The sequence below is a fragment of the Oncorhynchus gorbuscha genome, linkage group LG11 (assembly GCF_021184085.1).
Source record: "Oncorhynchus gorbuscha isolate QuinsamMale2020 ecotype Even-year linkage group LG11, OgorEven_v1.0, whole genome shotgun sequence".
Taxonomy (NCBI): domain Eukaryota; kingdom Metazoa; phylum Chordata; class Actinopteri; order Salmoniformes; family Salmonidae; genus Oncorhynchus; species Oncorhynchus gorbuscha.
In genome coordinates, this window is record NC_060183.1 from 27445326 (window position 1) to 27461426 (window position 16101).

The 16101-nt window shown below is 41.9% G+C and overlaps 1 protein-coding gene across 1 annotated transcript in view; it reads left to right on the forward strand.

Moving 5' to 3' along the window:
- Positions 1-8875: 8875 nt before the first annotated feature.
- kcnh4b (potassium voltage-gated channel, subfamily H (eag-related), member 4b) overlaps positions 8876-16101 on the forward strand; it is a 64458-nt gene continuing 57232 nt past the window's right edge. The window contains exon 1 of the mRNA XM_046369211.1: positions 8876-9491. Within this exon, the coding sequence (XP_046225167.1) occupies positions 9416-9491 (76 nt within the window). The 5' untranslated portion in view covers positions 8876-9415. The remainder of the gene's footprint in view (positions 9492-16101) is intronic.

Genomic DNA, 16101 nt, shown 5'->3' on the forward strand with positions numbered 1-16101 from the left:
TATTCTGTTCTTACTCTATCTTACACCACCACAACGAGGGCAAAGAGTAGTGAGAGTGGAGCTGCCCCTTGGCCATCTTGCTAGAGGCCAGGTGTGTCTCAATTCTTGAAGGGCTGTTTGTCTGCTGGTTTTTGGTAATTTGGTAATTTTTTTTCAATTTGTGTCTAATTAAGACCTAGACATAGGAACTCCCCTCTAACTAAACAATGACCTTAATTGACCAATCAAGCAGCAGGAAAAGTGAAAACCAGCATACACTCAACGCTCCAGGACTGGGGTTTGACATATGCTCCAGACCAGGGCCCGGTTTCCCAAAAGCATCTTAAGGCTCACTTCATCATTGGAACCTCCATAGGAGCATTGTTTAATCTCAACTGTTTACCAAAACCATCGTTTGTAAAGTTGCACTTGAAAACGCTGGTTGTTTGCCGACTGCTTCAGACCACTGGTGGAACAGCTCAACCTGTTCTAGTAGCATTTCGCATGAGTCTGTACGTAAATCAGAGACACTCCACTTAGTAGGATATGTTACCTTACGTATGAGATGTATTCATTTGTGGATGTCCATCACCCATCTTGTATGATGTTACAAATTACAATTTGCTAAATGTACAATATGTTAAGAATTTGCTGAACTTATGTTATGAGTTCTAGCTAGCTGGCTAATGTCAGCTAGGCTAGGGGCTAGGGTTAAGTTTAGGCAAAGGGTTAGCTAAAAGGATTAGGTTTAGAGGAGTGGTTAGCTAAAAGCATTAGGTTTAGAGGAGGGGTTAGCTAAAAGCATTAGGTTTAGAGGAGGGGTTAGCTAAAAGGATTAGGTTTAGAGGAGTGGTTAGCTAAAAGCATTAGGTTTAGAGGAGGGGTTAGCTAAAAGCATTAGGTTTAGAGGAGGGGTTAGCTAAAAGCATTAGGTTTAGAGGAGGGGTTAGCTAAAAGCATTAGGTTTAGAGGAGTGGTTAGCTAAAAGCATTAGGTTTAGAGGAGGGGTTAGCTAAAAGCATTAGGTTTAGAGGAGGGGTTAGCTAAAAGCATTAGGTTTAGAGGAGGGGTTAGCTAAAAGGATTAGGTTTAGAGGAGGGGTTAGCTAAAAGGATTAGGTTTAGAGGAGGGGTTAGCTAAAAGGATTAGGTTTAGAGGAGTGGTTAGCTAAAAGCATTAGGTTTAGAGGAGGGGTTAGCTAAAAGGATTAGGTTTAGAGGAGTGGTTAGCTAAAAGCATTAGGTTTAGAGGAGGGGTTAGCTAAAAGGATTAGGTTTAGAGGAGTGGTTAGCTAAAAGCATTAGGTTTAGAGGAGGGGTTAGCTAAAAGCATTAGGTTTAGAGGAGGGGTTAGCTAAAAGCATTAGGTTTAGAGGAGGGGTTAGCTAAAAGGATTAGGTTTAGAGGAGGGGTTAGCTAAAAGGATTAGGTTTAGAGGAGGGGTTAGCTAAAAGGATTAGGTTTAGAGGAGTGGTTAGCTAAAAGCATTAGGTTTAGAGGAGGGGTTAGCTAAAAGCATTAGGTTTAGAGGAGGGGTTAGCTAAAAGGATTAGGTTTAGAGGAGTGGTTAGCTAAAAGCATTAGGTTTAGAGGAGGGGTTAGCTAAAAGCATTAGGTTTAGAGGAGGGGTTAGCTAAAAGCATTAGGTTTAGAGGAGGGGTTAGCTAAAAGGATTAGGTTTAGAGGAGGGGTTAGCTAAAATGATTAGGTTTAGAGGAGGGGTTAGCTAAAATGATTAGGTTTAGAGGACGGGTTAGCTAAAAGCATTAGGGGAAAGGTTAGCTAACATGCTAAGTAGTTGCAAAGTAGCTAATAAGTAGTAAGTAGATGAAAGTTGCTAAAATGCTGAAGTCGTCTGTGATTCGAAACCTTTGGGTTGCTAGACTTTTGCGTTATACCACCCTACTTCCGTTTTTGTTCTTGAAGTAACCACCTGGCTTATGTAACAAAATAAAACAGATTTACTTTTACTATGTTACGTCCAGTCTATGAGACCAGGCTCAACAGCTAAGTGCTTTGTAAGATTATATTTTTTTTGCCCTTACTCATCACACTATACACAGAAGAGCTCCACTAAACATATAATCAAGCTGTTTATCGGTATCTCTGTGACCGTCGTTAACTTGGGAACGAAGTTGACTACAAATACAGTTGCCAAGTCTTTGCAATTGAACAAGTGAATGATAAACATATGCTTAAAATGTAAACCAAGATGACTGCATTAACAAATAAATATAGTAGGCCTATACTCTATCTAGGTATTTAAATCATATTGAAATAAATGTAATGTTCGGTCAATTTAGTTATATTTGTATGTGATTATATATACAGTGCCAGTCAAAAGTTTGGACACACCTACTCATTTAAGGGTTGAGCACTTGTTGGCTGCTTTTCCTTCACTCTGCGGTCCAACTCTTCCCATACCATCTCAATTGGGTTGAGGTCGGGTGATTGTGGAGGACAGGTCATCTGATGCAGCACTCCATCACTCTCCTTCTTGTTCAAATAGGCTGTGTAAGGTCCTGGAGGTGTGTTTTGGGTCATTGTCCTGTTGAAAAACAAATGATGGTCCCACTAAGCACAAACCAGATGGGATGGAGTATTGCTGCAGAATGCTGTGGTATGCATGCTGGTTAAATGTGCCTTGAATTGTAAATATATCAGTAACCCCAGCAATACAGCCACCCACCATCACACCACCACCTCCATGCTTCACGGTGGGAACCACACATGCGGAGATCATCTGTTCACCTACTCTGCGTCTCACAAAGACATGGTGGTTGGAAACAAGAATCTCAAATTTGGACTCATCAGCCCAAAGGACAGATTTTCATCGGTCTAATGTTCATTGCTTGTGTTTCATGGCCCAAGCAAGTCTTTTTTCTTATTGGTGTCCTTTTAGTAGTGGTTTCTTTGCAGAAATTTGACTTTGGAGGCCTGATTCACGCAGTCTCCTCTGAACAGTTGATGTTGAGATGTGTCTGTTACTTGAACTCTGTGAAGCATGTATTTGGGTTGCAATCTGAGGTGCAGTTAACTCTAATGAACTTATCCTCTGCAGCAGAGGTAACTCTGGGTCTTCCTTTCCTGTGGAGGTCCTCATGAGAGCCAGTTTCATCATAGCTCTTGATGGTTTTTGTGACTGCACTTGAAGGAACTTTAAAAGTTCTTGACATTTTCTACATTGACTGACCTTCATGTCTTAAAGTAATGATGGACCGTCGTTTCTCTTTGCTTATTTGAGCTTTTCTTGCCATAATATGTACTTGGTCTTTTATCAAATTGGGCTATATTCTGTATACCCCCCTACCTTGTCACAACACAACGGATTGTCTCAAATTCATTAAGAAGGAAAGAAATTCCACAAATGAACGTTTAACAAGGCACACCTGTTAATTGAAATGCATTCCAGGTGACTACCTCATGAAGCTGGTTGAGAGAATGCCAAGAGCATGCAAAGCTGTGATCAAGGCAAAGGGTGGCTATTTGAAGAATCTCAAATATATTTTGGATTCATTTCACTTTTTTGGTTACTACATGATTCCATATGTGTTATTTCATAGTTTTGTTGTCTTCACTATTATTCTACAATGTAGAAAGAAGAAGAAATGAGTAAGTGTTCTAAAACGTTTGACTGGTAGTGTGTACACATTATATATAATTTATGCCTCAATATCGAGATGTGTAACATGCGCAATGACGTGCCAAATTGATCTGAGTGCATTGCTATAGGGTAAGCATTAGAATAATACACCTCAATATTTACAGCCATATCTCTCTAGGATCTGATCCTCATCAGTATTGTGTAATAATTATAATGATAAGGTAAGATTTGAATGGAGAAAGCTTATCAGAGCGCAATGCTGCCTTTCTTTCAATCCGATCAGTATTGTCACATGCTCCAACGATGCACTTAGCTAACATTCTTTCTGCCTGGTGTTTTGGGAAATGCATGTTACATCTTAGGCCATTGTAGGAAAGATGTATCATTAAAACACTCGTAAGCCTAATATCCTTCGTTATAAGGAAACCAGGCCAGGGGCTGTTCAATTCAATTCTCTCATCGGTGCCCGAGAACAGGGTTTCCCAAACTCGGTCCTGGGGCCCACCCTGGGTACACGTTTTGTTTTGCCCTAGTACTGCACAGCTGGTTCAAATAATCAAAGCTTGATGAGTTGGTTATTTGAATCAGCTGTGTCGTGCTATGGCAAAAACCAAAACGTGCACTCGGGGGTCCCCAGGACCGAGTTTGGGAAACCCTGCCCTAGAGTCTAGAGCAGGGCTGTTCAATGTCGGTCCTGGAAGGCCAAACCACTTATGTTTTTTGTTTCTGCCTGTTAGTTAATTGCACTCACCTGGTGTCTCAGGTCTAAATTAGTCCATTATTAGAAGGAAAGGATGAAAAACAAGCGTTTTCACTCCAGGTCAACATTGAACATCCCTTCTCTAGACTCTAGAGGGCACTAGTGCCCATTGTGAGAATGGCGAGTGGAATTGAACAACCCTGGGCCGGTTTCCCGATAACAATGGAACTTGAAAGCTCTGCAATGTATTGGGTTCTGAATGAAGAGTATGTTGTTAATTTTGTTCTCATGCCCTGCACGTCCTCTGTGCTCAAAGTGGGCTAGTATTTTTAGAAACGTCCCAATTTGCCAGAGATTTGACACTGCTCTCAATCTGGTCAGGCTTCTTTCTGTGATTAGACAAACCAAGAGAAAATGACGTGAGCTAAATTTACCTCATCAAGACCTCATCACTCCTACCCTTCCAAGTTGGCGATCTGAAAGTGTCCAAAAATCTTTTCTGAAGCATAAGGGGGAGGGAGAGTACGAAGCGAGAGGTTGTTCCCTTATCCTTTTTCATTGGCCAAAACTCTTCATTATGCTCTCTTTTGTCATTTAGCCACTTGGGGGTAAATCACATTTTCACATAGTCATGTATTGACCTCAATGGGATATTACAGTAACTGAAATTTGGCTTCAGTGGAGATTTGCCCTTTGTTATGATTACCGGCGGTGACCTCAGCTAAAGTTAGGTCGTGGCATCTTTTAATAAAAAAATATACAGCACTGCAATGGCATATCTTTAGATTAGGTCTTTAGATTAGGTTCAAACACCACTACAGTAGGATGTAGGATTGTTGCCTTAGACGGCTTCAGGAAAGCATAAATACGCCAGTGTTTATCACATAGAGTATAAGAATATCAGCCATAGCGGATCAAGATATTCAACCCCTGCTTAACTTTCTAACACGTTTAATCTGATAGCGGCTGCTGGTATAAAATGTGTGTGTGTGTGTGTGTCTATAGAGCCCTCACATGCCCAGAGGATTCAAACACAGCTCAGCTCACCACATCTGCTCAGATTACTGGGTTATTCAACATGAACAACCGCGGGTAGTTTTACGAATGGTGGCCTGAAAGATTTCTCAATGGCTTATGTAGAGACCACAGGATCCAGTAGTGATGACTCGATGTGTAGGAAGCATGCGTGCTGCCGAGACATACGTGCTATGATTTATGTAGTAGCAGCTATACAACTGAAAGACCTAGCCACAGCTGAGATCCTAACTGAAACAGACCTTAAGGTGAGCCTGGGACCAAAGAGCAACAGCATACAGTTAACTCCACGTTTACCTGAGTTAACCTATCCCCCCCCCCCCTCCTGCTACAGGGCTATAGGAGTAGGGCACTACAGCTCCAGTGTCGTGGAAAGGGAAACTGCATGGGCAATCGTTATAGTCTCACCTCCGGCTCTATTCTACCCCGCTGCGTTAGCCTTTGGGGGTAGGAAGGAACAGATAGGTGTGGGGTGGTGGTGGTGGGGCATCTATAATGGATTGGTCTCTTTATTTGTGACAAGAGGAGATGGATGCACTACAAGGAGGCAGGACAATGAAGCCCCATTAAAAATGGATTACAGCGAATAGCTCGGAGGGGGTTGTTATTTTCCTACTTATCCGAGCTGTATTTATATATCTACAACTAGTACAGTACAGCTGTTTCTCTCCGGATTAGTCCCTCGTCGTGCTCTCACGCTCTCTTTCTTTCTTTCCCCACTCATCTCTTTCTCTCTCTATATATATGTTCTGTCTCTTTCGCTTTCCGTTCCTGCTGTCTCGTTCCAGCGCGCTGACTTCTTACCACGAGGGTGAACACTTCTATCCATCAGCACCCTGCCAGCACTGTGCCCTTCCTCTCTCTCTCTCTCTCTGCTCTCTCTCTCTCTGCTCTCTCCAGTCTCTCCCCTTTCTCTCTCCGGTCTCTCCCCATGCCCCTACTGCTCAGCCCATCTGTCTGACATGAGTTAGTGCTGCGCCCTGCGCTTCCAGTCTCCCGTGTCTGTCCGTCTTTGTCTTCCTCGACCAGCCCGGCTCTGAACATGGTGCCACAGAGAAATACTGTAGAGCTGAGGAGGAGGAGGAGCATATTGGGGTGTATTCAAACGGATATTGCTTTCCATATGATGCTCAGAGGCTGAGCAACACAGATATGAAGGCAATTTGACCATGACCTTTGCACTAGAGATATGGCTCTCTGTGCAGTAAAGATCCATGATGATCACAGGGAAATAAGTATGTTTTCCCTGTGATGTTCAGAGGCCAAGGGACAGTGGTCTGAAGTTTGGCTAAAAATGTCATAATTAGATTTACGACTTTGGTACAGTAATCAAACATTTGGCTCTAAATGTTGAAGAGTTGGGTCTATCATCTCAGGGAGGAGAGCATATGAAAGAGGACATTCTCAGCTACTGGAAGAAAATACATGTTTGGATATTAAAATAATATATTTATGATCTTGATATTCTTTGTGTACGGGTGAATTTGACCCGGAACATAAACGGTGTTCGAATTGAACATAAAGGGTTCATATAAATTCATTTAACTGTATAAAGCAGTACACACCTGTAAACCAGTGTTTTTTGTCGTTGTGCCCCACAAGATGAAAATGGTTAGATACTGAATGATGAGCTTTTGTTTACCCTTCTCTTTTCATATTTAAAATGAGGCGTGTCAATTTGATTTCTGTCGATTCAACAAATGTCCCCAAAATCATTCTGTACAAACGTCCTAGTATACCGAACAAAAACATAAACGCAACATGTAAAGTGTTGGTCCCATGTTTCGTGAGCTGAAATAAAAGGTCCCCAAAATGTTCCATACACACATCCCTTTTAGTGAGCGTTTATCCTTTGCCAAGATAATCCACCTGACAGGTGGCATATCAAGAGGTTGATTAAACAGTGTGATCATTACACAGGTGCACCTTGTGCTGGGGACAATAAAATCACACTCTAAAATGTGCAGTTTTATCAAACAACACAATGCCACAGATGTCTCAAGTTTTAAGGGAGCATGCAGTTGGCATGCTAACGGCAGGAATGTCCACCAGAGGTATTGCAAGAGAATGTAATGTTCACTTCTCTACCATAAGACGATTTTAGAGAATTTGGCAGGACGTCCAATCAGCCTCACAACCGCAGACCAAGTGTAACCACGCTAGCCCGGGACCTCCACATCCGACTTCTTCACCTGTGGTGTCGTCTGAGACCAGACGCCCGGACAGCTGATGGAGGAGGAGTATTTCTGAGGAGTATTTTTGTTTGTAGAAAAAAAACTCATTCCGATTGGCTGGGCCTGGCTCCCCAGTGGGTGGGCCTTTGCCCTCCCAGGCCCACCCATGGCTGTGCACATCCCAGTCATGTGAAATCCATAGATTAGAGCCTAATGGATTTATTTCAATTGACTGATTCCCTTATATGAACTGTAACTCAGTAAAATCATTGAAATTGTTACATGTTGCGTATCTATTTTTGTACAGTATCATTTTCCATTTCCCTTCATTCATATGAGATGCCATAATAACACCCCTAGACGCTAGTTTAATACAACAACAAAAATGATGCTACAGGGAAAAAGATCCGTTTTGGTATTCTTTTCAGAATGCATCCTCTTCAGAAGCTATTATACTTTCTAGCGGGAATTCTGTTTGACCAATGAGTCAGAGTGAATTAAGATCTGCGGTTAGGTATGTGCTTAGCTTCAAGTCTTCATTATAAAACATCTCCCGGTTTATCCTTTTAATACCTTTCCAGCGGCTTTCCTTCCGGTAATTTCCTTGGAAGGACAGGGTGGGTGCAAGAGAGAACAGATGAGATTATCATACAAGTGATGATGAGGCATACAAGGAACAGGTATTCTAGGAATGGCATTCTGAACTACACTCACTGATGATACACTAACAAATTGAGGAACCATGGTTACGGTTAAATAAAGGTTTTTTTCCGAAAAGCCCCCTCCAAAACGATTTACTTGTTTACACTGCCTCATAAAAGATGCAATATAATACAGTAATTCCCATAACTGCACTTCGCATATTCATAAAATCTTGAAAGGCATAAAAATGATTTTTTTCATCGATTCCAAAATGTGTCCAAGAGCAGCCTCACTATAGGAGAATAGAGGAGAATAGTCCAATAAGATATGGTGAAATAGAATACAATAGCCTTTTATTGATCTCCCAGCAGGTAATCTATCTTTCCCCAGGCGTCAGACACGTAGACAACACCTGAGGGTTGATAGCAGAAGTACAGGCTGGAATTGTCCTGTCAACGCCCACTCCTAGAGGAGTCTCCCCCCCACCCCCCTCTTCATCCCCCCAAACGAGCCCAGGTTTCTATAGAGAATGCCAGCCGTGTGAAACCTAAGAATATCATTGGCTGAGCCACCACAGGAGTGGATGAAAGAGGGAGTGCAGAGAGAAAGAGAGTGTGTGTGTGTGTGTGTGGGGGGGGGGGGGCAGAGTGAGAAGGCTTACGAAGATGTAACTGCTCTGCCTGCCACAGCAACTCGGCAGAACAGAGAGAGAGGGGGGGAACAAGGGAGGGACACACAAAGAAAGAGAGAGGTAGAAAGATGCCTTGCCGTGTTGTGGATTCTCTCTCCCGTGGTAAAACAGAAGCCCCATTGGATTGAACAGGAAGACTTAGGCTACAACTTCTGGACTGGTGCTTGGGAGAGGGCGAGCAGCAGCACCTGAAGAGACGCACCGGAGCAAGTACAGCAGATCTCTTTTGGATCTCGACAACACCTGAACATCCAACTGGATCCCTTTTCTGATCTACCGTTCTACGTACCTTCGCTGCTCACTAAAAGCGCCAGGACCCGGCTGAACTTCTAAACTGATTCTGATCACCGACTCCACCCTAAGACCAGAGTGGAGGGACCCAACTGGGACTCTGCGTGGATGGACTCCACCACGGTGGCCTCTTTTAGATGTGCTTCTCTCCCCTCGCTATACTGCCGGACTGGCCCCGCACCCACCTGTGCTCCCTGAGAGGCCTCAGCGGACCCCCCCCCCCCTCCCACCACCACCCTGGTGCCTCTGGGATGGTGTGATCATTGCGGGACCCATCGCTGACCTTAGATCAGGGCCAACATGCCGGTGATGAAGGGCCTCCTGGCCCCCCAGAATACCTTTCTGGACACCATCGCCACCCGCTTCGATGGCACCCGTGAGTACACCCTAATATACCGTAGTATGTCCTAGTATACCATAGTACTGTAGTGTAATGAAACATACCGTAGTGTACTCTAGTACTGTAGCGCTACTGAAAACATACCTGTCCACTTTTGGAAGACAATCATAAGTGACAATAATAATAATAACAATAGATGTTTTGGCATAGTGCTTTTTATTACATGGCGACTCTCAAAGTGCTTTACTGTGGCTCTGCAAACAAGTTAAAACACAAGCAAGTTGCTGCAACAATCAATGCAAAAATCATAGATTCACAAGTGAATATTTATTCAGTCCAAAACAAAAATGATGCAAACACACCACGTTTTGATCTTGGAGGGCCGAAACAATGTGTATGACGAGTTTCTCTCTCTGTCTTATAAAATACGTTTTGGGATCTTCCATGTGTAATATTTTGAATTTGTTTTTTTGCAAAGCACAGTGTATAAACACGAATGGATGAACTGTTTCGCTGTGCTTCCACTGCCGCCCATATAACCTGTGTCATAAAAACAGTCTGTGTGTAGACCTCTGTGCTTAAATGATGCTTTAAACACCATGTCGCATGGAAGAAAAACATTGTAGGTGTAGTATTGTCACACTTTATTTAAAGTCATCATGTGCTTTATTTACTTGGTATAAAGATGTATGAGCTTTTATAATGTCGCATTATTGTGTATTTCTGTGTGGCAATTTGTCGACAAACTGAAAGTTATACATCTTGGCTTTAATCTACAGTGCCTTCGGAGAGTTTTCACACCCCTTGACTTTTACCACATGTTGTTGTGTTACAGCCTACATTTTAAATTTATTACATATACCCCATAAAGTTAAAGTGGAATTATGTTTTTTTGCTACTTTTACAAATGAATTAAAAATGAAAAGCTGAAATGTCTTGAGTCAATAAGTATTCAAACTCGTTGCCATGGCAAACCTAAACACGTTCAGCAGTAAAAATGTGCTTAACAAGTCACATAATAAGTTGCATGGACTCACTCTTTGTGCGAAAAGAGTGTTAAAGATGATTTTTGAATGACTACCTCGTCTCTGTACCCCACACATACAATTATCTGTAAGGTCCCTCAGTCGAGCAGTGAATTTCAAACACAGATTCAACCAAAAAGACCAGGGAGGTTTTCTAATGCTTCGCAAAGAAGTGCACCTATTGGTAGATGGGTAAAAAAAGCAGACATTGAATATCCCTTTGAGCATGGTGAAGTTATTAATTACACTTTGCATGGTGTAGCAATCCAGTCACTACAAATATACAGGCATCTTTCCTAATTCAGTTGCTGGAGAGGAAGGAAACCACTCAGGGATTTCTCCATGAATCCTATGGTTACAGATTATAACGGCTGTGATAGGAGATAACTGAGGATGGATCAACAACATTGTAGTTACTCCACAATACTAACCTAAATGACAGACTGAAAAGAAGGAAGTCTGTACAGAATAAAAATATTCCTAAAAATTGCATTCTGTTTGCAACAAGGCACAAGTAATACTGCAAAAAAATGTGTGGTAAAGCAATTAACTTTTGGTCCTGAATACAAAGTGTTATGTTTGGGGAAAATCCAATACAACACATTACTGAGTACCACTCTCCACATTTTCAAGCATAGTGGTGGCTGCATCATGTTGTGTTTATGCTTGTAATTGTTAAGGACTGGGGAGTTTTTCAGGATAACAAAATAAATGGAATGGAGTGAAGCACAGCTTCCAGAAAATAGTATCTTTCAAACTAGAGGTTTCATGACTAATTGAGGTAAGACAGTAATTCTGCTCATAGATTATGCATGTATGAACTGCACATTGACACATCCAGCCCCCAAAAAGGGAGGTTTAAAAAATACAGTCGTGGCCAAAAGTTTTAAGAATGACACAAATATAAATGTTCACAAAGTCTGCTGCCTCAGTTTGTTTGATGGCAATTTGCATATACTCCAGAAAGTTATGAAGAATGATCAGATGAATTGCAATTAATTGCAATGTCCCTCTTTGCCATGCAAATGAACTGAATCCCGCAAAACATTTCCACTGCATTTCAGCCATGCCATAAAAGCTGACAGCATGTCAGTGATTCTCTCATTAACACAGGTGTGAGTGTTGACGAGGACAGGGCTGGAGATCAGTCTGTCATGCTGATTGAGTTCAAATAACAGACTGGAAGCTTCAAAAGGAGAGTGGTGCTTGGAATCATTGTTCTTCCTCTGTCAATCATGGTTACCTGCAAGGAAACACGTGCCGTCATCGTTGCTTTGCACAAAAAGGGCTTTACAGTTAACACAATCAAGCATTTATCAGATCATCAAGAACTTCAAGGAGAGCGGTTCAATTGTTGTGAAGAAGGCTTCAGGGCGCCCAAGAAAGTCCAGCAACCGCCAGGACCGTCTCCTAAAGTTGATTCAGCTGCGGGATTGGGGAACCACCAGTACACAGCTTGCTCAGGAATGGCAGTAGGCAGGTGTGAGTGCATCTGCACGCACAGTGAGGCGAAGACCTTTGCAGGATGGCCTGGTGTCAAGAAGGACAGCAAAGAAGCCACTTCTGTCCAGGAAAAACATCAGGGACAGACTGATATTCTGCAAAAGGTACAGGGATTGGACTGCTGAGGACTGGGGTAAAGTAATTTTCTCTGATGAATCCCCTTTCCGATTGTTTGGGGCATCTGGAAAAAAGCTTGTCCGGAGAAGACAAGATGAGCGCGACCATCAGTCCTGTGCCATGCCAACAGTAAAGCATCCTGAGACCATTCATGTGTGGGGTTGCTTCTCAGCCAAGGTAGTGGGCTCACTCACAATTTTGCCTAAGAACAGAACCATGAATAAAGAATGGTACCAGCACATCATCCAAGAGCAACTTCTCCCAAACATCCAGGAACAGTTTGGTGACGAACAATGCCTTTTCCAGCATGATGAAGCACGTTGCCAATAGGCAAAGGTGATAACTAAGTTGGCCTGGAAATTCCCTAGACCTTAATCCCATTGAGAACTTGGCGTCAATCCTCAAGAGGCGGGTGGACCAACAAAAACTGAAAAAACAAAAACATTGGGCTGCCATCAGTCAGGATGTGGCCCAGAAGTTAATTGACAGCATGTCAGGGCGGATTGCAGAGGTCTTGAAAAAAAGGGTCAACACTGCAAATATTGACTCTTTGCATCAACTTCATGTAATTGTCAATAAAAGCCTTTGACACTTATGAAATGCTTGTAATTATACTTCAGTATTCCATGGTAACATTTGACAAAAATATCTAAAGACACTGAGGCAGCAGACTTTGTGAAAATGAATATTTGTGTCATTCTCAAAACTTTTGGCCACGACTGTACTTAGTAGTCTCCAAAGTTCCAGAGCATGTCATTAAATATCTGCTCCGAAATAAGATAAAAAGATGTCTGCAGAAAGAATGGGGTATTTTTTTTAACCTTTATTTAACCAGGCAAGTCAGTTAAGAACACATTCTTATTTTCAATGACGGCCTGGGAACAGTGGGTTAACTGCCTGTTCAGGGGCAGAACGACAGATTTGTACCTTGTCAGCTCGGGGGTTTGAACTCGCAACCTTCCGGTATCAGCTATGACTTGACACCTTGACCTTGAAAAAAATCTATTTTGGTTATTGAACTACAGTAAGTGAAGTGGATTTACACCTGGTAACGGAATTACATCATAGGACCCTGATCTGTACTACACAGAAATGCATAATTATGGATATGAATATCACTCTCTTCATGGTGATATAGCCTGAATAGGTACACAAAGGTTGAAATATGCAATATCCTTTGCATGTTTGGGTATTATTCTAATCTACACACTTGTTATTGTTTTAATGAGCTCCATCCCCAAACAAGACCAAATTTGGTTGGACCGGTCCAAATCTGAACCAATCACATCTGTTTCACAAGTTTGTAGAGTACAGTACAGCACAAAACAGTACAGTAGAGTTCAGTACACTAGAGTACAGTAAGGTACATTATACTGTCCTCAACTCTAGTATGCTCTACTGTATTAAACTATATTCTACTGTACAGTGCAGCACAGGACTGTACTGAACAATACTCTATTCAATTTGATTTAACTTTAATTTACTTTACTGTACTCTACTGTGGTCTAATGTACTGCACTGTGCTCTCCAAACTTGTGAAGCATAGACGGCTATGATTGGTTCAAATTTGGTCCGGTCTGGACTGGACCAAATCTGAACCAATCATCCATGTCTATGTTTGTGAACTAAAACCAGTCCGGACCATGTCAAAAGGTCTGGACCATATCAAAAAACAACGCCTGTGGATGTTGAAATCAAGGCCGGGGGGATCTGACCAAATTTAAACTACTTCTCAATTTCCATGGACATCCAGTGTCGGTTGGTGCTCAGTGGGTAAGGATGCTGGTTACAGTGCATGGAAAGAGAAGGGGCTTATGGGTAGGTATCAGTAAGAGCTGGGAGAGGTGACATTAAATAGAGAGAGAGAGAGAGAGGCAGAGGGAGAGAGGGAGGGGTTGTTTTCACACTTGCTTTGACCACCAGATGACAGAATAAGAAAGGAAACAGTTATGAGCTGAACATAGTAGTATGCAAGTGGAAGGGGGGTCTGTAACAGGTGACACAACTGTGGTTTTTGACCACGATAAATTCCCATTGTAGCAGTAATTGCAATTGCAGTAATTCTGTTACTGGTTTTTGGGAAATATCGGGCAATGTTTCTTAAACTTACAGTGCATTTGGAAAGTTTTCAGACTTTTTTCCATGTTTTGTTACGTTACAGCCTTATTCTAAAATTGGTTATATATTTTTTTACCTCATCAATCTACACACAATACCCCATAATGACAAAGCGAAAATAGATTTTTAGACATTTTTGCGAAAAAATATATATACAAAAAACAGAAATATCTTATTTACTTAAGCATTCAAACACTCTGCTATGAGACTCGAAATTGGGCTCAGGTGCATCCTGTTTACATTGATCATCCTTGTGCTGTTTCTACAACTTGATTGGAGTGCACCTGTGGTAAATTCAATTGATTGGACATGATTTGGAAAGGCACACACCTGTCTATGTAAGGTCCCACAGTTGACAGTGCATATCAGAGCAAAAACCAAGCCATGCGGTCAAAGGAATTATCCAGGATTGTGTCAAGGAATAGGTCTGGGGAAGGGTACCAAAACATTACTGCAGCATTGAAGGTCCCCAAGAACACAGTGGTCACAGCATTGAAGGTCCCCAAGCACACGACAGCCTGCTTGGAGTATGCCAAAAGGCAACTAAAGGCCTCTCAGACCTTGAGAAACAAGATTCTTTGTTCTGATAAAACCAAGATTGAACTCTTTGGCCTGAATGCCAAGCGTCTCAACTGGAGGACACCTGGCACCATCCCTACTGTGAAGCATGGTGGTGGCAGCATCGTGCTGTGGAGAGGTGTTTCAGTGGCAGGGACTAGGAGACTTGTTAGGATCGAGGAAAAGATGAACGGAGCAAAGTACAGAGCAATCATTGATGAAAACCTGTTCCAGAAACTCAGGATCACTTTCCATGGGGACAACAACTCTAACCACATAGCCCAGAGCTTGAGAGGATCTGCAGAGAAGAATGGGAGAAACCCCCCACATACAGGTGTGCCAAGCTTGTAGCGTCATCCTCAAGGCTGTAATCACTGCCAAAGGTGCTTCAGCAAAGCACTGAGTAAATGGTCTGAATACTTATATAAATGTGATATTTAAGTTTCTTCTTTTTATAAATGTGCTAATTTAAAAAAAACTGTTTTGCTTTGTCATTATGGGGTATTGTGTGTAGAATAAGGTCGTAACATAACAAAATGTGGAAAAAGTCAAGTGGTCGGAATACTTTCTAAATGCACTGTACACAAGGCAAATCATTTCTCCAAAACACAATATGTGTTGATATTGGGTTGCAGAGGTCTTTACTCCAATATTATTGTGTTTTGATTTATTTCTAAAACCCTTTAAGACTTTGTCTGGTAGATGTTTTCTAAGACCCTCTTTTCATATGTTTGCCTTAAATATGCCCAAAAAATATGTTCAAATTGACTCTTAGCTTTCATTTGACACCCAATTTTACATGCTCCTATGAACTCCACATGTTGGTGCTCACATGAGTCCTTTTACCTGGAAATGCCCATATATTAATTTTACACATATACTGAACAAAAATATAAACACAACATGTAAAGTGTTGTTGGTCTTATGTTTCATGAGCTGAAATTAAAGATCCCAGATTTTTTTCATATGCACATGAAAAAAACCATTTCTCTCATCTTTTGTGCACAATTTTGTTAACGTCCCTGTAAGTGAATATTTCACCTTTGCGAAGATACTCCATCCACCTGACAGGTGTGGCATATTGAGATGCTGATTAAACAGCATGATCATTACACAGTGCACCAATAAAATGCCACTCTAAAATGTGCAGTTTTGTCACACTACACAATGCCACAGATGTCTCACGTTTTGAGGGAGTGTGCAATTAGCACGCTGACTGCAGGAATGTCCACCAGAGCGGTTGCCAGATAATTTAATGTTAATTTCTCTACCATAAGCCGCCTCCGACTTTGTTTTAGAGAATTTGGCAGTATGTCCACGTGTAA